This window comes from Fusarium pseudograminearum, chromosome 3 (assembly GCF_000303195.2).
Source record: "Fusarium pseudograminearum CS3096 chromosome 3, whole genome shotgun sequence".
In the NCBI taxonomy this organism is placed as follows: Eukaryota; Fungi; Ascomycota; class Sordariomycetes; order Hypocreales; family Nectriaceae; genus Fusarium; species Fusarium pseudograminearum.
In genome coordinates this window covers 4,460,441-4,484,411 of record NC_031953.1, presented here as the reverse complement: position 1 = coordinate 4,484,411, position 23,971 = coordinate 4,460,441, and the positions used below count along the sequence as shown (strand labels likewise).

At 47.4% G+C, this 23,971-nt stretch overlaps 8 protein-coding genes across 8 annotated transcripts, besides 2 other annotated features; 3 read left to right on the top strand and 5 right to left on the bottom strand.

The window, feature by feature from the left end:
• Positions 1-164: 164 nt before the first annotated feature.
• Positions 165-1,664, bottom strand: FPSE_00907 (uncharacterized protein; the record flags this gene model as incomplete). Its single annotated transcript, XM_009254027.1, has 1 exon — positions 165-1,664. The coding sequence occupies one exon, from the start codon at positions 1,662-1,664 to the stop codon at positions 165-167; it is 1,500 nt and encodes a 499-aa protein (XP_009252302.1).
• Positions 1,665-3,267: 1,603 nt separating this feature from the next.
• On the bottom strand, positions 3,268-4,732 carry FPSE_00906 (uncharacterized protein; the record flags this gene model as incomplete). The annotated part of the gene is made up of 4 exons (XM_009254026.1): positions 3,268-3,552; positions 3,604-3,645; positions 3,693-4,454; positions 4,508-4,732. The coding sequence occupies 4 exons, from the start codon at positions 4,730-4,732 to the stop codon at positions 3,268-3,270; spliced, it is 1,314 nt and encodes a 437-aa protein (XP_009252301.1).
• A 78-nt stretch (positions 4,733-4,810) lies between these two features.
• Positions 4,811-4,836: a microsatellite.
• A 1,143-nt stretch (positions 4,837-5,979) lies between these two features.
• Positions 5,980-7,098, bottom strand: FPSE_00905 (uncharacterized protein; the record flags this gene model as incomplete). The annotated part of the gene is made up of 2 exons (XM_009254025.1): positions 5,980-6,380; positions 6,438-7,098. The coding sequence occupies 2 exons, from the start codon at positions 7,096-7,098 to the stop codon at positions 5,980-5,982; spliced, it is 1,062 nt and encodes a 353-aa protein (XP_009252300.1).
• A 254-nt stretch (positions 7,099-7,352) lies between these two features.
• Positions 7,353-7,375: a microsatellite.
• Positions 7,376-7,564: 189 nt separating this feature from the next.
• Positions 7,565-8,514, bottom strand: FPSE_00904 (uncharacterized protein; the record flags this gene model as incomplete). The annotated part of the gene is made up of 2 exons (XM_009254024.1): positions 7,565-8,199; positions 8,253-8,514. The coding sequence occupies 2 exons, from the start codon at positions 8,512-8,514 to the stop codon at positions 7,565-7,567; spliced, it is 897 nt and encodes a 298-aa protein (XP_009252299.1).
• A 770-nt stretch (positions 8,515-9,284) lies between these two features.
• Positions 9,285-11,009, top strand: FPSE_00903 (uncharacterized protein; the record flags this gene model as incomplete). The annotated part of the gene is made up of 3 exons (XM_009254023.1): positions 9,285-9,687; positions 9,744-9,999; positions 10,049-11,009. 3 exons carry the CDS (start codon positions 9,285-9,287, stop codon positions 11,007-11,009), a joined length of 1,620 nt encoding a protein of 539 aa, XP_009252298.1.
• Positions 11,010-11,688: 679 nt separating this feature from the next.
• Positions 11,689-16,843, top strand: FPSE_00902 (uncharacterized protein; the record flags this gene model as incomplete). Its single annotated transcript, XM_009254022.1, has 16 exons — positions 11,689-11,779; positions 11,841-11,971; positions 12,023-12,551; positions 12,603-12,829; positions 12,881-13,163; positions 13,211-13,444; positions 13,497-14,417; positions 14,466-14,804; positions 14,854-14,974; positions 15,023-15,094; positions 15,146-15,196; positions 15,246-15,310; positions 15,366-15,507; positions 15,556-16,032; positions 16,081-16,554; positions 16,609-16,843. 16 exons carry the CDS (start codon positions 11,689-11,691, stop codon positions 16,841-16,843), a joined length of 4,392 nt encoding a protein of 1,463 aa, XP_009252297.1.
• A 1,253-nt stretch (positions 16,844-18,096) lies between these two features.
• FPSE_00901 (uncharacterized protein) lies at positions 18,097-18,466 on the top strand (the record flags this gene model as incomplete). Its single annotated transcript, XM_009254021.1, has 2 exons — positions 18,097-18,356; positions 18,409-18,466. 2 exons carry the CDS (start codon positions 18,097-18,099, stop codon positions 18,464-18,466), a joined length of 318 nt encoding a protein of 105 aa, XP_009252296.1.
• A 1,347-nt stretch (positions 18,467-19,813) lies between these two features.
• On the bottom strand, positions 19,814-23,011 carry FPSE_00900 (uncharacterized protein; the record flags this gene model as incomplete). The annotated part of the gene is made up of 5 exons (XM_009254020.1): positions 19,814-20,523; positions 20,571-20,865; positions 20,919-21,008; positions 21,055-22,868; positions 22,972-23,011. 5 exons carry the CDS (start codon positions 23,009-23,011, stop codon positions 19,814-19,816), a joined length of 2,949 nt encoding a protein of 982 aa, XP_009252295.1.
• Positions 23,012-23,971: the final 960 nt, after the last annotated feature.

Sequence of the window (23,971 nt, the reverse complement as noted above, 5' to 3'; positions counted from 1 at the left end):
TCGCATATATGTGTGTGTGCTCGTTCGTGTAATAAAAATGCAACCAACCAACTCCAGATATAGACGCGTTTCTCCCAATAAGGGTATCCTGATGCTTCAACTCCGTAAAAACGCCAAACAAAATGCAATCGCTATGCATGACAGGGCATTGCAGTTCTGATGCCTCATGCTTCCACCATTGTTACATCGCGGCCGTGCCGTGCAGAACATAATGTTCCAAGGATAATAACCCCGACAGTCAATATTATCAACCAGTTGATGAAGCCAATACTGTTGAGCTTCTTAGAAGCAACCTGAAGACACTCATTCAAATCATGTTCTTCCCCTGTGGACTTGGCGGGGTAACGCGTCGGTCGTGGCAAGGTCTTGTCGAATCTCATAGACTTCGAAAAAGCTGGACAAAGTTCGATTGACGTATCGCCGTTGGGCAGACCAGGATGACCGATCGGTATCTTGATTCCACTCTCTGGCTCCACAGGCGATGAAGCCGTACCGTGGTATTTCCAGATCGACCAAGCTAATTTAGTGCGGTTTGGTGATAGTTTTGGAGATCTTTGAATTCTATCTTTGGCGATAGACACGCTGTCTCTAAGACGGGAGCGGAAAGGGTGGAATTGATCGACCAAGTCAAGTAAGGATGATGTCGGACTGTCGTTTCCTTCGCGTGACGGGTCATCACAGAGCCTGTCAAGCTGTTGAACCAAAAGCGTCATGTTGTCAAAGATACAAATCGATTCTTGGACGATATCTTGCTTCTCACGTGGTGACAATTCTCCCTCCATGCTGGCGAGTCGTCGCTTAAATTCGCGTTTCAAATCTTCTCCATCTTCAGGAGTCTGGAAGTGGAAGAATCGCAGAGGCATCGTGTGAGTTGCATGGTGATGAAAGTCATCCTGCGGAATCTGCTCGTCGGACAAACCACTGGCCCGCTTAGTTCGCCGTGTGTTTTCTTCGCAGGGCACAAGAGATGGGAGTACCGGCGAAGGTAATCGGTCCCAGAACTCGTCTCCGGCGGATTCTAAAGTAGCTCTGATAAAGCGACCGCCGGCAAAAAGAGCCATGAACAAGATGTAGGAATAAGACAATAGTACGTGAGGTCGATTTTGGACCGTTCTTTTTATGTGCTGAAGAAAATCCCCCAGTCGACCATTCTGCTCAACAAGGCGTAGCTGCTCCTCAACGGTGCTATTTGACCACCCTGACAAATTTGCAATGTCCGCTTTGAGACGATCAGATCGCATTAATCCTGGAAGATAAAGTTGTTGCAGTAATGCCAGCATTCTGCTACGGTCCGTGAACTCGTGAGCATCGATTTCTGAGAAGGGAGTGTTGCTTGGTCCAGTCGGCGTGGTTTCGGGAAAGTGTGCATCGACGTTAATTTCGCAATCTATAGGAGATCCTGACTCGATTATATCTCGCCATAGTGTCTCAAAGGTGATGTAAATAGGCGTAATATGTAATAGTCCAGTGATGTATGAAGACGAATCGGCAGCAATAGGAGGCAAGGCAAGCGGTAGGCGGGCGATAATAAGCTTGTTAAGCTTGGCGTGCACCGACCTTGTAGCAATGGCAATAGATTCGGCTAACGGACGATCGTGTTGGTCAAGTTGAGGTTGAGATCGGGGCTGAGGATGTCGTGGGACATCGGGTTGAAGCGCTGTCATTTCCCCTGTTCTGTTGGCCCAGGTAGTTGGGGCCACCCCAGGATCAGGGCGTAGGACTGGAGAGGGCTGGAGATGATATGTTCAAGGTCCGAGTGATGGTGCTCGAATTGGCTGAGAGTGTAGTGGGATAATAGGATATAGAGGATGACGAGGGCGTAGTTAAGTAAAAGAATGAGAACAGGTTAAAGACAGCAAGAATTAGGGTTGCGTCGAGTTGAAATGGATAGATCAAATTAGGTCAAGTGAATGTATTGTAGGTAGGGTTGTGGTGTAGGAAGAAAGGAATCGAGGTAAGGTCAAGTTTGGTCAAAGTCTAGGCCAAAAGGTCCCTGCAGATGGATATGAGATGAGATTCAAGAGGCGAAATGGCAACGTCAATTAGTTATGGATGCGGAGCTCCCTATGAGGAAAGAAGAAAAGGGTCCATGCAATGCACTTTCTTTTGTTTCTATGACAAGAAATTGGTCAAGAGGCTTTTGATGCTGAGTCAAGTCGTTCCTCCCAATCTTGTCTGTCTCTAATGGCTGTCTTCTAGCACAATTGTCTGCTTATCAAGCCACAGATGAATGCTAATTCACATCAAGAAAATGCGAAAACATATCTGATTCCCGTCATACGCCACATCGAGGTTCAAGGGCAACGCAGATCCCCCTCATGACAAACAGCCAAAGGGGACCCATGACCCGGAGCGTTTTGCTGAAAAAAGAAGCTCCCCCACCAACTAAAAAAGACGTCATGATCGAGCTTTTGGCGTGAAATCGAACTGTGGCGGCATCTTCAGAGAGATATAGGACAGGGCCTGCTTAGCGCCGAGAGGCCCCAGAGCCCTGGGTCAGACAAAGCAAAGCAGATGCCACGGAGCAGCTCCGTACCCATGATAAGGGGACATGATCCGGATACAGGATGGATTCAAGACCAGAGAAATGCATTGTAGGGCAATATTTTGATGATTGTCAAGGGTCTTTCAGCTGTCAAAAAAGCAATACCATCCACGTCATTGCAAATCGTGTCATATCTGAGGCCCTCTACCCAAACAAAACAAAACAGCAGAAGAAATATGCAGAGACATGATACGATACTCACTTTCACAAGCCTCATATTCCTCAACAACTTCTAAAAACGTGCACCGGAAACTGGCTACTACTGCATGTTCGGCTTCAACTAACCCCTGCTCTTCCTACCCTTCCCCGACGCTACCCTGGCTCCGCGAGACTGTCAACCCCGCTGCATAAGCAAAAGACAGTCTGTGCTGTACATATGTTCGATCTTGGCAGATCGTTGACTACAGTCCAAGATCGAGATATAAAAGGAACGGACTTCAGGGTCCAGAACCACGGGACCGGATTCAGGACCCTTTCTCGATCATGATTTGTTCATCAAAGTCTCTGAATCGGGAAATCGAGATAATTTAAACTTTTTTGACTCGTTATCTCATGTGAAAACATGCTTGTCCTCGTAAATGCTCGACTAATCAATAAATGTCGTGCGGTTGAAACGCCGGCTATATCCCATCTCATGCCTGTCCGTACCAACGTATCAACTTGCTGTTGAAAGCAACCAAAACGCCCCTAATGCCCATAAAATCATGCATATGTCGTTACTATCATGATTCATACACTTGTTCAACCCCAACCGATCTCTCAAGATCATTTTCCTGTCTTAAATCCTCTTCATCATGGCTTTCTCTGCTAACCACGATAAATGAAACAAAAACCACCGCAGCACCGACCCAGTAGGTGAAGCTTGAATATTGCTGATATTGTAGAATCTCGCCAATCAGAGATAACGGAATGGTGAGGGAAAGACCAACTGTCACCACCAAAGGCGTTGTCATGAGGAGGGCAAGGGCCCATGAAATATCGCTGATAAAGGATGATACCGCGTTGAACTAGTTTCTTGTCAGCATATATACCTCGACGAGGCTGAGCAAGTGACTTACGATAATGATACCCCAGATTGTGCTGCTTGGTGGAAGTTCAAACTGAGACGGTTAGTTAAAATACCGTTGAGGGACAGATGCTAACTTACTGGCTCGATACCCGTCCAGTGCAAGATGAAGAATAGCGGCCATAGAAGGACCACGTTGAAAACACCCACAAGCCCAAAGAACATTTGCATATCGACTTTATCCTCATTGGGGACCTTGCGCTTCATAACCGTCACGTAGAGACCGTAGATGACAGCACTCAGAAGCGCCATTGCATCTCCTAGGGCAATCTGCGTAGACGACTTGTGTGGGAAGGATCCCCTGTTCTCATCGGCCTGCTCAGCCAAATCCACCGTCGAGATGAGAATGACACCTGCGAGTGAAGCTGCCACGCCCATTATCTTTGCACCAGAGAAGCGCTCAATGCCGAATAGGGAGCAGAAAATAAGGGTCCATACGCTACTTGTCGACGTCAAAATTGTTACGCTCGCGACGCTGGTATGTTCGAGGCAGGCGGATGAGAAGTAGTTGGCCAGGAACCAAAGCATGCAGAACTCGAAGCTCAGGACAGCAGTATCCTTGAAGCTCAGCTTCTCATTCAATGGGGCGGCATCGGTGCTTCCATAGCCTTGCGCTATCAGGCGCTCGGTGGCCTGCTCGTCTTCGGTTCGATGCAGGGATTTTGTGTAGTTTGTGCCATGCTTATAGTCTATCCAGACTTGGTTCGCATCATGTCGTAGTCCGCGGAAGCCATTCTTCCGTAGGTAGTTGAAGAACTTTGGTATCAAGGAGATCGCGAATACAGAGGTGTTGAGGTAGACGACGAAGAAGGGTTTATTGTAAGTTTCGTCGGAGAATATGTACTAAAGACATACATTAGCGCCGGCATACAAGTCAAGGTTGGTAGGATTCTTACACTGGCGATAAAGTTGTACATCGTCCATAGGAACACCGTTAATAGAAGCAGCGCAAAGCCCACAGTCCTTCGAGCGACGCCACTCAAGCCCAATCTGGCCCTCAATCCAACTGGCGATCTTGATCTCGACTCCAAGAGCGGACTTGAGGGCACAGCCACATCGTCGGTGTCGTGTCCATGTTGACGTTCGCGTGTATGCGATTCTTCATCTGAAAAGGCCGACATGGCCGGTGCCATGTATAGTTTGAATGCGACCGGCGCCTCAGTAAAGTCAAGTCAAGGCACCCGGGATAAAAGGATGCGCGCAACGCAACGCAATGCAATGCAACTTTGCGCGTTTCGGGCCGAGTCTAGTCGAGTCGAGTCGCGATAAGCGATGATGTATGTGGTATCGACGCCACGAGGTATTGGAGAACAAGACAAAAAGTCGGGGTTTAATAGTCTAACATAAAAATGCGGGATAGGTAGGCAAAGGGAAACAATATTGTTTATGTAGTGGCGGATGTCGGACGGGTATCGACTATCACGGCTCCTGGTGTTTGAGCACGCAATTAATCGAAGCGGGGATAATTAAATAGTGACTCTTTTTGGGTAATCTTTTGCAATTAATTAAGGTAGCTAAGATAAGGGTTCAATTTTTGTGCCGGTATCGGGGTAAAAAGGGTTTATTCCCGGCTCCAGCGAACATGACATCACCTCGTGATATGGTCAGGTCGTCTAAGTCGTGTAACGCAGCGTGTAACCGTATAAATATCACATTGGCAGCGAATTATTCCCATGATTGTTTTCGTACAACAGTCTGGAATAATCCTGCTGACCGCTTTGTTGGTAATAGTTATCATGGTTTTGACATTGGGGTAACGCAGTCTGAAACCAACATCGCGTGCTCCAGATAGTGATATCAGGAGTGATGAGCCAAGTCTTGTATATGTTATCATTTCACGTAATATCTAGACTTCTAGATCTCTAAATAGATCAAGGTGTTTGGTTAGAGATAAACCTGGTTGAGTGGACAAACAACGTTGAATGAATCCTGTCGTGGGCAAACAAGAAACCAGGCAACAACCCATGATTGCCAAACTCGAGCGCAATTTATCGCATACAAGACAGAATAGAGATATACAAGTCAAGCGCTAAGGGTTATAGAATTAGTTATCTTGCTGACCAACTACCTCTACCTAGGTATGCACCTATACTCGAGGCCTTATCAAGTTAACGGGCACCAGAAACGTTGGTCTCCCAGGTCTTGGGGAGATGAGTAGCCTGAAGTCTGGTCCAAGTAGCATACATAAGCCTTAGTATACAAAAATAAATCGCCTAAATTGTATAGTCTAAAGAGCATAAGCAGACCTACTAATTTCGTCTCTTATGCTTCCAGAGGTCTGTGATGTTCGTGCTGTTTCGTGTAAGAAACTAGCAAACCAATCGCTACCCAACAGCCCTTTCCAATTGCCCTCCTCGCTCCAATCCATTTAGCAAATGAGCTCCTTTCTAAGCTTTCTCGTATTTCGATAAAGATGCGTGAGCTGATTGCAATACCTCCCACGCTGTCTGTGGCGTTTTGCCTCGTCAACCATATCCTCTCCTATGCCTCGAATCTTGCGAATCACGTCGATGACCGAGCCCTGATACATCGTATACGAGTTGTCAAACAGAGGCCAAAGGCTTGCCTTTGGGAGTCTTTGATGGAAGTCCTTTGAGGAGATCGAGTAACATTCTGAGCACGGCGCCACACTGTACTCTTGGTAAACCTCGAACTGCTCTTGAGTAGGCAGTATACCTTTGTCCATGTTTTCGACTTGGTGGGAGAGAAGACGCAACGCGTGGAAGATCCTTTCAACGTACTGCAGTCGCGTTTGCAACATTTGATCATCTGCCAAGGTATTTGTTAGTCCCAAGTTCAAATATCTCCCATCGTTTGTTATCTTACCGATTAATCGCAGTTCCTTTATCAACGCCCATTCGACATCATTCATCGAGCCGTGCCGCAACTCACGTGGCATATCTAGTCGATCTGCTCTGCAGAATAGTGCCAGACTGTTGTGGATGAGCCCCATGATGGGGTTGAGTTTGAGTCTGTCAGCGACCACAGCTAGCAATAACCAGTCTCGCACGCGATACAAATACTTAGACTCGTGCATAAGATCGAATATACTGTGCTTGATTCTCCTAGGCGGAAAGAACAGGTAATATTCCTTGTCGCCAGGGTACGTGAGATTATGGGATGCTCCAAGTGATTCGTGAATTAGTGCCGAGTAGAACAGGAGGCGAGGGTTGGCGTCTGTATAGTGACGGCGGTTGCCGTCCCGTCTGTGAATAATGTCGATGATGGATCTGAGGGCGTCCTTTGCGTTTTCATCTTTAAAGTTAACAGCTTCAATTCGAAGTCTTTTGCAGCCGTTTGTGAAGCTTGGAAGGGTTTGCCATTTTGAACATATCGATCGCATGCGCCTTTCGTTGACTGGAAAGCGCATAACACTGCCGTCGTCGTCGTTGATCACGTAAAGCGTGTCTGGTCGTTGTTGGTCTGTGGACTTGTTCTGACCACCAGGGCGCCCCTTGAGCCTCCTGGGGCCCTTGGGAACGTTCATCTCTCGTGCTTTCAGCTGCCACCGTGACCAAAAAAAAAATAAGTCCTGGCGATCGTGATTAATGCTGTGTAGTAGCTACTAGAGGTGATTTGCTCTGTGGTGGCTACCCAGGTGATTTCAAACTTTAAGCCAATGGAAGCTCATAGTAGAGAAAAGAAATGGCTAAGTGCATGTAGAATGTTTACTTTGTTCAAGCATTTCGTCTCTTGTGCTAAAATGAACAGCGACAAAGGAATAGTGACAAACCAAACGGACCTGCCTGCCTGCCTGCCTGCCTTTATGCAACTTCCCATTCGGAGTGAATCTGCAACTTCCCATTCACAGTGAATCACCGCAACTTACCTACTCTTAGAAGACTCTTGAAAGAAAACATTGAATATCGAGGGACGAGTTTACGATCAAAAGGACGACTCGCCAATTTGTATTTTCATCAGGATCAGGATCCGGATCAGAGATTGAGATTATGTTAGCGAGAGAAGACCATGGATTGAGGCTCTATCCCCTTGCCCTCGGCCAAAACTCCCGCCTTCCGCAAGATGTTGACTGTATTCTGCACCACCTCGGAGCGAACTCCTTCTGTCTTTGTTGGGAACCTGACCGTCTTGAGCCACTCCCGCGCATCAGGCTCCGTGTAGCCAAGACTGCTTGAGATATATGCCACAGACTCCTCCTGATTCTCGTTGAAGTGCTTAATGCCCTGGTCCAACTTGCCAAACAGATCATTCACACGAGCATCCAAGCCATCCTGCGTCAGCTTTGTCGAAGCGACAATCTTCCAGCTGCTCCAGGGTGTGTAGATTTCACCGACGCGGCGGATCTCACCCGAGTCGTAGAACTTCTTGGATGTGAAATGCTCCCACATGAAAAAGTCGGCCTCGCCGCTGTTGACGGCGTTGCGCAGGTTCTCAAAGGTGTTGAGGACCACGGTATCTTTGAAGGGTTTCTCTGCGGCGCCAGGGGTCAGCCAGCCTTGTTGGTCGGCCAGGACGAAGCCCATCACGTAGCTGCCAGAGCCAATTCGTGAAACGCCAATCTTGCCGCCCTTAAGAGAGTCGACAGAGGTGATTTCAGGACGCTCTGCGCCTGTAGAGATGGCCCAACCTGAGGTAGTCCGTTAGTAGTGGGGTTCTTGTCATGAGATAGTCAGGCCTTACACAGGGGAGTCTCGACATAAGTTCCTACAAGACGATATCCACCATCTCCTTCAACGCCCTCCTTGCCCAGACCTGCAATCCAACCCTCAGTCAGACCAACAGCTACATCAATCTCCCCGGATCGGATGGCGGTGACCATGTGGCCTGTGCCGGAAGGAAAGGGGATGAGAGTTGCATCGAGACCAAAGTGCTTCTGGGCGAAGTGAAGGGGAGTTGAGAAGTGTTCTGGCACGAAGCCGATGCGAAGAGGAGAGGAGGACATTTTGATGAGATATTGTCCAGCAAATGAATGTCTAGACGGTTTGGATCAAGTATTGGTTTGTTGGTCGGTTGTTTATAAAGGCCAAGGCGTGATAGCTAAAGTCAACTACCGGAGCGGGGGCGGATCGGTTGCGGGGTTTACGGCCCCGCCGGAGGCTTGATGGAGGCTTTTGACTTTCATGATGACCTCAATTTTCCTTCACCGACTTGGAAGTGTTGATATTATTCAAAGATGGAGCAAGTGGGTGTCTAGAGTATACCTTGGTTGTACATAGATAAACCTGGGTGTGTACAAGTTTGGTCTTGTATCTGTTTAGCGGTGTTTGTCAGCTTAATACTTGGCTAAAAATATGACAAAGAGCATTTGATGAATGCACAATATCAACCCGAGCACAATGTAATGAACCCGATATTGGTACGCGTATAGCTGTTACACGGATGCAGGCCACGCAAGTGTTTCTGTATTTGCACAGCCCTACAGAGAGGCTCAAGCTCAAGCTCAAGCTTAATCAAACTACAGGGATCTCTAAGCCCCTGGATTAACTAGAAGTACATAGGCGCTTTTATTTTTGGCGTCCATCTAGACTAGCTTAGTCACTTTGCTCAGCATTTTCGCGTCTCAACTAAACCTCTTTCCCTCCCTTGATTATCTTGTCTTGTGTTATCTTACTCTTTGATAGTCTTCTTGTCATCTCTTTTACTATCTATTTATTAATATTTAACAAAAAATGTCCCCTGTTTGATCCTGTCTTTACTTCTTGTCTCGTCAAGATGCCATCCAAGTATCAACCCGTCGCCAGTGACGACGTCGAGTTAGAGTCGCATCTGGATGCACCCTTGCTCGATTTGGATCCCCTTGAGGATGGCCCAGCCGACGGCAATGATACCTTTCACCCTCGTTCTGAGCCAGTTCCCAGCTATCGGTCCTCGCGATGGGGCGTTCACTCACCCAAGCAGATTGTTATTTTGGTTTCCGTTATCAAGTTTGCTGTTGTCTTTAGCGGCATGTTGTTGATGTTGCCTACTGCGCGTCTGATTGAAGACATGTTTTGTCATATACATTACAATGACACGTCAACAGACATCATCGATGAAATGAAGTGCAAGGTTGATGAGGTGCAGTCTCAATTGGGGTATTTGTTTGGCTGGAATGGACTTGTCACGTCTCTCATTGGTGAGTATTACATGAACCAATTCATCCTCATTGTTCAACTGACAACCTATATACAGGCCTTATTGTAGCCTTTCCTTATGGAACCATGTCTGATAAAATTGGTCGCAAACCAATAGTCATGTTTTCCTGGATCGGCATTGCCATTTGCTTCCTCTTTACCCCTTTTAGCATCAAGGCATTCCATGGTTCTCTCCGAGACAGACCCTACCTTTTGGTACTAGGAGGCTTTTTCCAAGTCTTTGGCGGTGGTGTCCCGGTGTTGATGTCTACTCTCTACTCCATTGCCGCTGATGTTAGCACGGAGGAAAACAAGTGCGTAGATGCCAATGTTCTATACAATCTTCCACTAACAAATATACAGGTCAAAGCACTTTTTGTGGTCTGCCTTTGGTGCCACGGCGGGCGGTATCAGTGGCCCCGCCGTTGCTGGTATTCTGATGAACAAGTACGGCCCCTGGCTTCCCATATATCTCGTCTTGTTCACGGTTCCCATCATCATGGGCGTCCTTGTTCTCCTTCCCGAAACCTTGACTGTCAATGTCAAGAACCAGCAAGCCCAGAGTGGCAAAAGGGGACCGAGCACTCTAAAAGAGCACATGTCACATGGCGTCAAGGATCTCCAACAATCGCTCAACATGCTCAAGAACGTGAGCGTCACCATGATCCTCGTCACATTTTTTATACAGAATGCGCGTTATGCGGCTTACACGACGACTATGAGCCAGTACATAAGCAAACACTTCAAATGGGCAATGGCTGATGTGAGCCTGGTCCTCTCTCCCATGGGTATCCTCGATCTGATCATTCTGGCTGGTTTGCCGAAAGTTGGGGATAGGCTCATGTCGTCTCGATTTCGCATGACGGCATTCGGAAAGGACTTGTTCCTGACTCGCATTTCAACTGTGATGCTTGTCCTCGGCGCATTCTGGCAAGGATTGAGCCCCAGCGTAGTCATGTTCTTCTTTGGTCTGTTCATCGAGACCTTTGGCGCTGCCACGGGTCCGCTTGCTCGCGCAACAGTTACACACTACGTGCAACCCGAGTACACGGCTCGGCTGTATGCTTTGATAGGCATGATTGAAGTGGTGGGCTCGTTCATCGCCGGACCAGTGTTGGCTTGGTGTTTTGACCAAGGGCTGAAACGAAAGGGAATCTGGATCGGGTTGCCATGGTTTTATGTATCATTTCTATGTTTTGTCGCATTGGTGGCTCTGTACTTTGTCAAGCCGCCCAAGAAGCGTTCAAGGGAAGAAGAAGTGATCGATAATGAGGGATACGAGACGGATGATTATATGCCTGATGATCCTTTGAGGCTTCGATAGTTGGCCTGGTGTTGGATCTCGAAAATATCTAGGTATTTACCATCTGCATTTCCAAATACCCACCCAAATAAATATACATTATCAATTTGCAATTACCGTTATTAGTCTCTATCTAAGCGCATTCTCACGATTGTAGGGATCTGAATTGGCTAATACTCCCCCAGGTAGTCTAGACAGCCTGGACTAGGCACTAAGCTTATCGTTCAACCCTGTTCACCTTCCAAATAAGGACATGTCAAGGGGGTACTTTTGTAAGGCGTCGCAATTCCTTCTCCAAATCACAAATCAGAGCCGAAATCGCAGGCTAGATATCGTTCGTCTCCAGGTTCTCCTTATGGATCTGATCCTTATATTCGGGCTTAATTCGTCCGCATTGATCGAATGCTGACAGCTTCACCAAAGAAGGACGCGGCCTGACCTTTTAAGCCCATTGCATCCTTCTTTGCCAGGAAGAGAGAAAAGATAAGGAGATATTTGACGTTCGAGACCATTTACCTTCATCATAAGGCACATTATTTGATGCATATGCAGGGTGTTGTGGTACCACACGACCGGGTCAAGTAACGTCGTAGCCTGGCATCAGGATTGCCTCTTTGAGGTGCTGCAGTACGGCCAAGACTGGGGTACTTATACCAGACCTTGGCTGCTATCTAAGAAGATTGATTTTTCTTCATCTATCATGGATGATTACAATTCAACTGCTTGTGGAGATGGTCTCTTTGGGCCCAGCGTTTGGACTGAGGGATGTCGCGGCGGATTTGACTTTACTCGTGAGAACAGAATATTACAGCTAATCGAATTGGATATCTGGCTGACTAGACTATTTCCCAGTGTCCTTCCAAGAGAGTATCTTGAGTATAGCTCCATCTGCTGTGTTTTTCGCACTTGCTGGCCCCCGAGCATACTATCTTTTCAAGACCCCAGACAAGGCAAAGCGTCACGCGACTTATACGCCTAAACTTGTAGGACTTGTCCTGAAATGATTGGTTTTCTTACTTATATCAGTCGCATAGATCACATCGGCTACATATGCAGTTTTGCAGGTCGTCCTACTAGCATTAGTGCCCTCCGCAAAGGAGCTCAACACTCGTTTCTCCCTCGCTGCGGCCATATTGAACCTTCTAGCCGCTTTTTCGATCGTTCTGCTAGCTCATGTAGAGCATGTCAAGTCTGTCCGACCATCTTTCCTACTAACAGCATATCTTTTTGTCACGCTACTATTTGACGCCGCACGACTACGCACAGAATGGCTCCTGTCCCTCAACGTCGCCTATGCCGCGACTTTATCTACTTCTGCAGTTGTTAAGCTAGCACTTTTAGTCTTGGAGACGGTTGAAAAGCGAAAGATATTGATTTCCAGCGATAAACCCATCTCCAAGGAGAGTACGAGTGGACCTTTTAGCCGGGGTTTCTTTGTCTGGTTGAACTCGCTCCTCATCTCTGGTTGGGCTACAGTCTTGACCAACAATGACTTGCCTACAATTTATGAGAAGCTATCCTCGGAGAAACTTGCAGTCAGATTCGGCAAAGCTTGGCAGAGAGGTACGTTAGTCTCCATGACTGACACCGTCGTGCACTAACACAAAGCTGCAGCATCGTTATCAAGCAAGCCATCCCTGTTCAAAATGACTGTCAGTGTTTTGAGATGGGAACTTTTGGGTATCATACCACCTCGTATTGGAATGATTGCCCTGAGCATCTCTCAACCCTTTCTCGTGAGCAATGCACTGCGATTCTTGACCATGCCCGCATCGGACTCTACTACCAACTTGGGCTGCGGCTTGATCGGCGCCTTTGCTTTTGTCTTTGTTGGTTCTGCGGTATGAAGATATTTGAATACACGATTAACATAAGCTAACTAGTTTGTGCAGATACTCACAGCGTGGTATGAGCATTTGACCTTCAGGGCTGGTGCCATGGTCCGTGGTGGTCTCATCACCCTGATATATAGCAAGATGATGAAGCTTCCCATTGACGACCTCGCCGAGTCTTCAGCTGTGACACTTATGGGCAATGATGTGGAGACACTCATTGAGAAATTACACTTCCTGCTGGTTGAGTCTTGGGCAAACACGCTCACTGTAGCCATTGCCATGTACATGTTGGCGGCCCAACTTGGCGCTGTTTGCGTTGCGCCTATCGTCACAGGAATTAGTGAGTCCGATTACTTCTAGTATGATCTCAAATACTGACCTTTGCAGTTTGCCTATTCCTCACAGGTTCAATCGGCAAGATGATGGTCTCACGCCAGATCAAGTATCAAAAGGCTACGCAAGACCGCATTAACCTCACAAACGAAGTCCTCAGCTCTATGAAACCAGTCAAGATGCTTGGACTATCAGAAAGATTCAAGAGTCTCATTTCTCAAAAGCGAGATGATGAAATCAGTACGGCAAAACATTATCGTCTAATTAATGTTTACCTCAACATGATCAGTAAGTTTATGTCGAGTCTTGCAGCTGCCTTTCTTTACTTATTTGCATGTAGCAAACTGCAACATCGGCATGACTGAGGCTATCACTTTTGGAGCATACGCCATCGCAGCAAAGCTCGGAAACGGCGAGACTTTTTCTGCAGCACAAGCTATTACAGCCTTGTCCATCCTGGGCGTCATGATGGAACCCCTCTCGCAGCTTCTGGGTAGCATTCCTGGATCTTTTTCGGTATTTGGCTGTTTCACAAGAATGGAAGATTTTCTCACATTGGAAGAAAGAGTTGATCGTCGTCAGATTCAAGGTCGTTATAAACAACCCTCCAGAGATAGCCCACGGCCTTTGCAGGAGACTTTCCAATCGACAGCTATGAAAGAAATCCAAGTTGGAGCTGACGGAAGCAGAATATTAATAGCGGACGGTAACTTCAACTGGGGTGAGAAGGTTGTTCTTCAGGATATCAACACTTCTTTTCCGAGCCACAAGAATGGGTCTCTCACTATGCTGGTCGGGCCGGTTGGTTCGGGCAAATCGAGTTTGCTAAAAGCCATCTTGGGCGAAACGACATCTTCTAATGGCAGCGTGTCCTTGAATGTGTCAGAAGTAGCATTTTGTGACCAGACTCCTTGGGTTATGAACGCCACTATCCGCGCCAACATCATTGCAGAGTCCAAGGGATATGACAGCGCCTGGTTTGACACAGTCGTCAGTGCATGCGATCTGACCATCGACCTGGGGCGACTTCCTGAAGGAGATCTCACTCAGGTCGGCGACCAGGGTATCAAGTTGAGTGGAGGTCAGAAGCAAAGGATCGCCATTGCCCGCGCGGTGTACTCGAGGAAGCCGATTGCCATTTTTGACGATGTTTTCAGTGGTCTTGATAAGGTTACCGAGCAGATCGTCTTTACTCAAGTCTTTGGAAAGGATGGTCTTCTTCGAAAGAACGGAACTACCATTATTTTGGCTACTCACGCAGGTAAGTTTCATTATTCGAGTCCCACTCGAGACAACTAACAGTATTTAGTGAACAGGCTGCCCGAATCCGACTTTGTGGTTGTTCTCGACAAAGACAGAAAACTCATAGAACAAGGAAAATATTCTAACCTTCGATCTGGGCATGGATACATCCACAACCTCGATATTTCAACCCACGACGAGCACAATGGCCATGCTCAGACTGAGGCTCAGAACGAGCCCGAGAAGGTTAAACCCGATACAGAGGTCCAAACACCAGACCAAGAGGCTACGGAAGTCCCCAGTGACAGAACTGTTTTTATGTACTACTTCAAGTCTAATGGATTGCACAACATGGCTCTCCAAGCACTCCTCATTGCCAGTGCAGGAGTCCTTACAGCGTTCCGATGTGAGTGTTTACCCATCAGAGTTGGAAGATTACAACTGACTTTGGCCAGATGTCTGGGTAACTTGGTGGGGTGATGGGAAGGGACGTGAGAGTACAGATGTTGGATACTGGCTCAGTATATATGCGGTCATGTCCCTCTTTGAAGGATTGCTTATCACGGCTGCTATTGCGTGAGTTATTCTGATGCCATTATATTAGCTTGACTGACGATTTCCCAGATTGTTCCTCTTAGTTATTGCGCCCATCAGTGGCAAGGTGCTACATTCACGACTCTTGAAGGCTGCTATGAGGTATTAAGCTCATATATCTAAACACATATAGAAACGTATTGATAATTCCAGCGCGCCTTTGTCGTTTCTTAACAATAGTGAGGCAGGCTCCCTCATCAACAGGTATATCAAACACTCCAAAATTGTATTACAGTGTACTGACTCGTCCCAGGTTCAGCCAGGATTTGCGCCATGTCGATATTATCCTTCCCATAGCTTGTTCAATCTTCCTCTTTGGTATAAATTCTCAACCCTAGAAATGAAGTTTCTGCTTTGGCTAATACCATCTCAGAGGTCGCTGCATGCTTCGGAGCTGCTGGTCTCGCCATGGCCGCCGTGAGTTGGTTTGCCATCTCGATTCCCTTTGTCGTGGCCGTTCTAGTACTCATCCAGCGTTTCTACGTCCGAACTTCGAAACAACTTCGTCTCATAGAGTAAGTAACACATTATAGGTGAACGCTAGTAGTTACTAACATTTCTAGAATTGAACACAAGGCTCCTCTTTTTTCGCATTTCCTCGAAACCATCAGCGGCCTCGCCACTATTCGTGCTTTCGGCTGGACGCAACCGTACACTGACAAGGTTCTAACCCGCATCGACGATGCTCAGAAGCCATCTTACTTGCTCAACTGTATTCAGCGATGGCTTACTCTAGTTCTGGATATGGTGGTCGCCTTTCTGACTATTATCCTTGTCATCTTTGCCGTCACGCTTCGCGAGAAGATCAACCCTTCACTTCTTGGTATCGCACTTGTCAACATGATGCGACTCGGCACCAACATGAAGGGTATTGTTCTCAACTGGTCAATCCTTGAGACTTCGCTGGGTGCTATTGCGCGCATTCGCATGTTTTGCTCTTCTGCGCCAAACGAGGAGAAACCAGGAGAGAACAAAAACCCAGAAGAAGCTTGGCCGAGGTACGGAGGTCTAGAAGTCAAGAATGTGGATGTCCAATATGAGTGAGTATCGTCTTCCAAGAGTTCGCTTCCAGAAAGCTAATTTGATAGTCATACAACTGAGCCTGTGCTACGTGGCCTTTCGTTTAGCCTCAAGCCTGGTGAGAAACTCGGCATATGTGGTCGAAGCGGCAGTGGAAAGAGTTCTTTTGTGCAAGCCTTACTCCGAATGGCTGAAGTCGTCAACGGGCAGATCACTCTTGACGGAGAGGATATCTCTGTTATACCTAGACATCTCATCCGCCAACGCTTGAGTTGCTTGACGCAGGATCCTTTCGTCTTTGGGGACAGCATCAGAGCCAACCTCGATCCATGCAATGCATCGTCAGACGACGAGATTAGAAATGCGCTGGAACGTGTGGGAATTCTGTCCGTTATCCAAGCCAAGATTGATAGCGACAGAATCCTTCTTGACGAGAAGATGGATGAGAACTTCTTGTCTCACGGCCAAAGACAATTATTCTGTCTTGCAAGAGCTCTTCTTAAGAAAAGCTCATTGCTCATCCTCGATGAGCCAACAAGCAGGTACGTCACTCACCATCCCCTCCTATCTCGTTCTGTTACTGACATTATGTGCAGCGTCGATACGCAGACAGACGCCAGAATGCAGGAGGTTATCCGCACAGAGTTTTCTGAGTGCACCATTATCATGATTGCCCATCGGATTGATACGCTGCTTGATCTTGACAAGGTTGCTGTTCTTGATAGGGGCTCTTTGGTTGAGTTTGGGGTGCCGCAAGAGTTGTTGACAGATGCGGGTGGTGCTTTTACGAAGCTGTATCGCGCCAATAAAGGGAGGAGGACAGAGGGTTAGGTTGTTGTGATCTGTCGTAATATGGTTGTGAATAGGAGTTTCATTTCCCTTCCTCTTCTTTTCGTCACTGCAAATGGAGCCAGTGATGCACGTATTAGTATGCTATGCTCTCTGAATAAGACACGTAGTGTATACCAAGATGTATCCAGTCCCCCTTCACGTGCAGTTTCGACAGTAGTATCACTACTCAATCAGTCTTTTGCATCGAGCAGTGAAATTATATAAGCAGAACCTCCCCACTGTCCTTTTGCCAAAGCTATAGAACAAGATGTTTCAGACAAACCCTCCCCTCCCCTCCGGTAACTTATCAAGCTACAACTTATAACTACCTAACTACACAGATGTGTCAAGGCTTTATATTCTGGGCTCGATGCCCCCACTGCCGGAAAAAACACGAGGTGACAAGAGCATTCTGTCCAATGTGCAGCGAAGCTGAAATTGCAGATACACCCACATACGGAGCTTGTAGAGGCGGTATAACATGGCGGTTGCGACAGATCAAACCTACTGGATGGCACAGACACCGATATTGTGTAGCGTGTAGGCCCTATCATGGGCGTGGAGCGTTGAGGCGCAGCGAACGTGTGCTCAGGAGAGAAGATGAAATGGGACGTGGAGTGACGACTCATCGTGTGGTGGTTACTCCATCGCTTTTCAGCACAATAACTGATGATGATGAGCATAGAATGGGTTCAGAAGAACGATCTTGATATACACATTTACCTAGTTTAGATAACTTCAGCATTGTTTACCAAAATTGCCAAATAGAATGAGAGTTACTACGATATGCATAGCTAAAGAGTTTGTTTACCTGTGGTTTGACGTCAAGTGACCCGAGTTACTACTTTTCTTTCTCTCTGTAACAATTATAAACCTGGCATTCAGATGTCTATTGTTCTCTAGGTCTCATCACTCTGTTAATGAACTAACCAAATAATAAGTTCTTCAACTGAAAGAGAACAATCGGACGGACGAACAAGGCCACCTCGTTCCTTCGTTCGCTAACAGTAAGTACCAAGCAGTTATTCCACTGAACTCAGTCACATTTCAGGGAGTTCATTCCAATTTAAACTCTCGGTCACTTCCATCAACTCTGATATAAAATGGCTTGCAGAGCTCCTACCTGTGTCTCCAGTTTTCATCTCTACACTTTTCTCAACTCACCAAAGTTAACATCAGTAACAAAAACCATCAACTCAGAAACAATTCTATTTTCTTCCCAACAAACAAACCAAGAATTCAACACCGCAAAAATGCCTGAAATCAAGATTTGGCACCGCACCTGCGTCGTCTGCAAGAATGTCGAGGCGGTCCAGCAGACTGTCGTGAACACCACCAAGGACAATAATAACAACAAGGACGAAGCCAAGACTGTAGTCCACACATTCTGCCCAGGCGAAACTCTCAAGGATGCTGTCGCAAACTACCGATGTCGGGCCTGTCGTTCTGCGATGACTCTTGAGAGCCAGAAGCTCCAGGTCGCCATTATGGAGCGTCTAGGACAGGAGCAAAAGTAAGTGTGCACACAAGGACTGGGGGGGAGTGAGGCTAACGACGAGTAACAGGACAGAACGAAGCAGCAGCGAGGAGGAATACTGGACAGCGCCGGAGGACTCAAGGTAGCAGGTGTGAGAGAGTGTTTTTGGTTGTATCGTGGTACAACACCAGAATAAAGTATCACAGATTGCCTTCTATCTGTCTTCCACCTTTGACCACAAGCTTAAACGTGACTCAAGTCTAAATTCCCGATGGATCACAAAATCTATTGTGGTTGAAAACGTAGTCGTTATAGTGCCTCTTCAAAGCATTTGTTGTCAGTGAATCAATCAACAACCCGTTTGTTTCCATCCACCTCTTTGTCAAGCATAAATACCGCCCTTTATCCCCTTTTCTCTTTGACTCTTCAATATCAGATATATAAATGAAAACAACTTCCTCCTCCCCCATTATCTCTCTACAAGCCCTTTTGATTCCCAACTATTTGTCTGCCTCCTACAACCAAGCCCCTCAAAAATGTGTCAAACCCTTGTTTTCTACAGAACATGCGCGCACTGCGAAGTCAAATACCGCCTCTAGGAAACAGCGAGATTTCTTCCCGACTGCGATGGCTGCGAAACGTACGGCCGAGGCGCCTGCAACGAAGGCGTCACTCTGGCCCTTGAGCCTCACTCGGACGAGAGCAGGAGGACATATGTTTGTGACGAGTGCGAGTTCTATATAAGGCGTCATCAGGCCATGTTATGGCTTTCAAGGTTTAAACTTTGGGATAGATGACGGTATACTGACCAGCGCCCAATGCGGGTGTTGGGAGGAGGAATATGGACAGTGATGAAGTTGTGGTTGTCACGATACCTCGGCTTTTGGGAGACGGCGCAAGAGGATCTGACAGCGGTTCTTCTGTCTAAAAACTAAGAAAGACTGTCCTGAAACTACTTTCAAACCTGCCGCTCTATCACGTTCTTCCACTAAGTATGAGAAACCGCCTTCAACCGCTCATGCACAAAGGCTAACGTTGTTTTACAAGGAATCCTCCACCCCAGAGCACGTTCACAGCTCCCATGTATTGTACGAGATGACCGAAGTAAATCGATATTAATTCGTCTTATTATCATGCCATTTATATAGAATCTCAGTCTGAATCGTTCTGTTCACCCTGCCTAAGACCAAAGAATCCGCGTAATAATGTATCACGGGCTTCTGCCTGCGACTTTAACTTAATTATAATATGCGAAAGAAAGTTATGCAGACAAATATAAGGTGCGCCTGCATGGCATCGCACACCCATCTCATGGAGGAAATTCACCTTGTAATAAATAAACGATCATTCTATAATCCCAAAGCTAATATCGTGTATTGTATGCAAGTATGTACCGTTTATATATAGGGGTATCTAAAACTAGCCATTCTTAACAGTTTACCATGCGCGCGTAATCAATTATGCTTCCTCTACTAATCCTCAGAATCAAGTGTTCAATGGTATCTAGAGCTCGTCGCCCGTGCTAGATCTTCAGCTTCAGACATCTCTAGGAGACTAACGGCCTCGTCGGCGTCATCCTCGTCGTCAGACTGCTCTAGTTCGGCAGTCGGGTCTTCGTGAGTTTGCTCCAGCGGGCGACGCTTCTTCTCAAAGTCCTGCTTATGCGCTTCGGCAAGCATGCGTGAGAATGTGCGTCTTGGGGGCGGCGGTGCCCCTGTTCCTGCCCTGCGTCGAGAAACGCCTTCTTCTGCCTGTCCAAGAGACACACCAGTCGACTCGGCTGTACCTTGGCGAGAAGGCTCCTCGAAAGAGGTGACGCCGGCAGTGCCTTCGGTTTCCTGAGCAGCGGCGGAACCGTCGGTGCTGGCACGAGCCATGAGGGGCTCAATGGTGTAAGGTAGGGGCACGTCGCGGGAGGCCTTATACTGAGATACATTACTGCAGTGTTCGTTCTCCACGCGGAATAATGTCCACATGCCACGACGGGTGACTTCCATAAAGGCCACCATGAAAGAGACGATAGTAGAATGCTGAGTGTTGTGGGTGAAAATGGCGTAAAAGATCCAGGCGAATCGCAGGATAGGATCGACCACCATGATGAAATAATACCACCATCGACGTTTGAGGGCGAGAATGTCTCGAAGACCCCAGTGTCGAGATCCAGGTTGAATAAGGGAGAAATCCATAAACAGATCCCAGAAAGCTGGTCAATGTTAGCACAGTCCCTTAAGAGTGTTTTCAGATACTTACAGCAGTAAACACTGTTGATGGTCGAAAATGTGATAAACAGGGCCAGGTGAGTCGTGGAGTTGTGTATGCGGTACATAGAAAGCATTACGGCAGAAATGATGGTCGCTGTATATTTGCCACCGTTGACCAAGTGTGGAAAGGCATTGCGTGTATCTTTATATCGACGGAGGCATTGTAAGAATCGCCAGATGGGTGGAAGAGCTGTTAAGAACCCAAGAGCACGGGAGTGACTGGAGTTGCACTGAACGGGGTTCTGCCAGTAGTGTGCATATAAACAGAAGAAGAGTTCAATGTTCTGTTGTTATCGTTAGTCATGTTTCAAATGATCAGTGATGAATTTGGACTTACCGCAGTAGCATATGTAAGCGAGCAGTAGATATCTCCAAGAAAGAAGTCACGGAACTCAACGGGATAGAGTCCAGCCAAAAGCAATCGCCACTGTCGGGATGTTAGTGTTGTTGCAGAAGGTCAAAGGGAAACTTACATGAGAATAGGCAAACCATCGCCGGCTTCTATGCAATATCGTGGGTGCTGGAAATAATAGAATAACAACAGTGAAGAAGATAAGAATAACCGGGTAATAAATATACATATCAGGGTCGCCGTATCTACTGAAGTTGGCCCACATGAAGAGACCCAACACGAGGAAGAAGAAACTGGGGAACTGAGCCAGCTCTCTCCAGTCCAGATGATGCCGTTGGTCAAACTCAAAGATAAAGGGGTAGTTGACTTTGTTCTGGTTCCAAAGCATGCAATCAATGCAGAAGAGCGAGAACAGATAGAGCATAAGAAAATAGCCTCCGTAAATCTGCATGAGGTAGCTGGTCCGAAGGCGAAGTTGGTCGTCTTCATCGTACAGAAGCTGCGCTCCGTAGATGAGACCTTGGATGGCGAATACTGCGCCGGTTCCGATGAGCAGACCATTCTGGAACATGCCAATGGACTGGTCTTCGGGCTTCTTGTTCAAACTGCGGAGCTTACCAGCAGCCAACTTGTGATTGCCTCGCTCAAAGTAACGGGCATAGAGGTCTTCCACTGTCCTGATGTGCCCCTCGAGAACATCACTGTTTACGAACCATGATTGGTTGACCTTCTCATTGAGATAGCGGTAAGGAGGTCTGGCATTGACAGCCTTGTCGTATTTCTTGTTAAGCTTGCGGAAGGCGGTGCGGTTGAGTAAAGCGTATGACTTGAGCAGCTCCAGCCCACGGTAAAACTCTTGAAGGGCAAGCTTGAGTTTTCGCTTTGCTGTACGATACGGGACTTCGTGCTGATGCGGACGACGGATGTAGTCTCTTTCCGCATCAGCCTGCACAGCACCGTTGACATTAGGGGTGAGACTCATCTTTTGCAAAGCCTTGGAGTTGGGCCCAACAGGAAAGATCTTGGCCTTGATAGGGTCCATAAGTCCGTTAAGCTTGCCGTTGCCATTCTCGTGAGCTCCCTTCTTTGGAGGATTCGCTTCGCGAACTTGTTCGTCGGCCATTTCCTGAATTCGTCGGTTTCGCATCTCGTGTAGCTGTATCCTCAGAATGTCGAGCCTTTGGCCAGCCTGTTCCTCCTTCATCTTGTAGAAGCCCTCGACCTTCTGCAACTCTGTGTCGAGGAAGTCAAAGAATTCGCGCTCCCTCTCTCGAACTAGATCGAAATTCTGCATGTCGGCATCTCTTCCGCCACTTTTTGTTGATTGGTGGGTGAATAGTCGTCGCAGGTGAGAAGGTGAGTCTTTGGCGTTTTCTCCAGGGGTTTGGGGTGGTTTGGTTATGTCGGGCTGTGCAATTGTTGCTACAACATTGGCTGATGATGTTCGTCGAGGATCCATTCGCCGTGTGCTTCGTTGCATGTGATCTGACGACCCAGTTGTGGCAGGAGATCCCGGGAGGTCGTTGTCGTGAACATCGTCGTGTTCGTGGACTGTCAGCGCGGGCGCAGGTAGTTGGAAATCGCGATGTTTGGGCTCATGGTCGTCCATGGGCGACGGCTCTGGGGGCGTCTCAATGAAGCTTCCATAATGGCGGTTATCGCTGGATCCTTTGAGTGACTCGTTTTCGCGCCCTGGAGTTTTGGGGGTAGGAATTGATCTTGGTGGTGCAACCGCTGATGGAGATGCGATCGTCGCTGAGGCGTGGGCAGTGTTTTCTCTGGTGAAGGGTTGTCGCGGTGTTTGAGGAGATGTGAAAGTGTTTGTGCGTATCGGCCTGATACCTCTGGGCGTTCCAGTAGTGCGCGCCAGAGCTCTTCCAACGGCTTTGATGTGTTTCTTCCCGACCTTGTAATTAAGATACTTGATGCGCCATTCTGCACGTGCAAAAGTTAGTTTTTTAGGTCATGGTCGATGCATTGAGAGTCAAAGCAGAGCAGAGCAGAGGCGTTAAAGGTTGGAGGTTTAGAGTAAACTTACCAGGCACAGCTTCTCTTTCGAGCTCCTTGGCGAACTTCATGACAGCGGCCCCTTGACAAAAGTGATACCAGAAATGGGCAGCATTTAGAAACGGAAACTGAAACGAAACGAGTGCAACGCGACAAAAGGGTCGATCATCCGAATTAGGAGGGTTTGTACTTGTAGAGAAGACAGAAAAAGGCAAGTGAGCGCGTGCTCCCTCCCTGGATACTGCGAGTGATCAGATGTTTGACCTGTCAGAAAAATAAAAGGAGTGCAATGGATGTTGGGCAGGAACAGGTGAATTGCTTTTGACGTCAGTGCACGAGGTACAAGTGCATACAATTCACATGGATGAGAAAAAGGTTGATTGATTCCGCTAACCAAGACTGTCATGGGGGCGCCGGTAGAGGAGGGTTCATGTGCCAGATTGATTACCCTAGACTCTGAATCAATATATATATCAAATGTCTCGTAGATGATTGCATCCCGTTACTAGTGACGCTCACGATGACCTTTAAACTGCACTTTATTGACAGACAGTCCCCTTTTGAACCCTCGATTCGTCTACCCCTTTTACTGCCATCCTCGGAGTCCGTGAGGCGGACCGAACAAGGAGTATCCCGTAAGAAAGTTACCGTTCGTTCCGTTGATGCCACTGAATCGGGACTTTGATAACCGGCCCCCAAATCGACGGGACGAGAAAGAGAAAAGAAAATTAATCCTACATGAGACGAGAGTAAAGTTTCAAAATGAGGCGGCAAAACCGTTAATATCTGGCTTCCACGTTCAACGTGTGTACCCAAACCTTATCTCACCGTTACCTTTGGCCTGGCTGTGCATAGTTTCATGTAACATGACGATATATCTGACTGTGCTCATAAAGGATACCAGTGCAACGGCGATGCTGATTGTATTATTGTGATTTGCCTGACTTATGGTGAGACTGGTACAGTGTATTTGTACCTGTGTTTCCCAAAAAGTAAGCGAGGCAGTCTTACCCTATGGTCAAAATAGAATA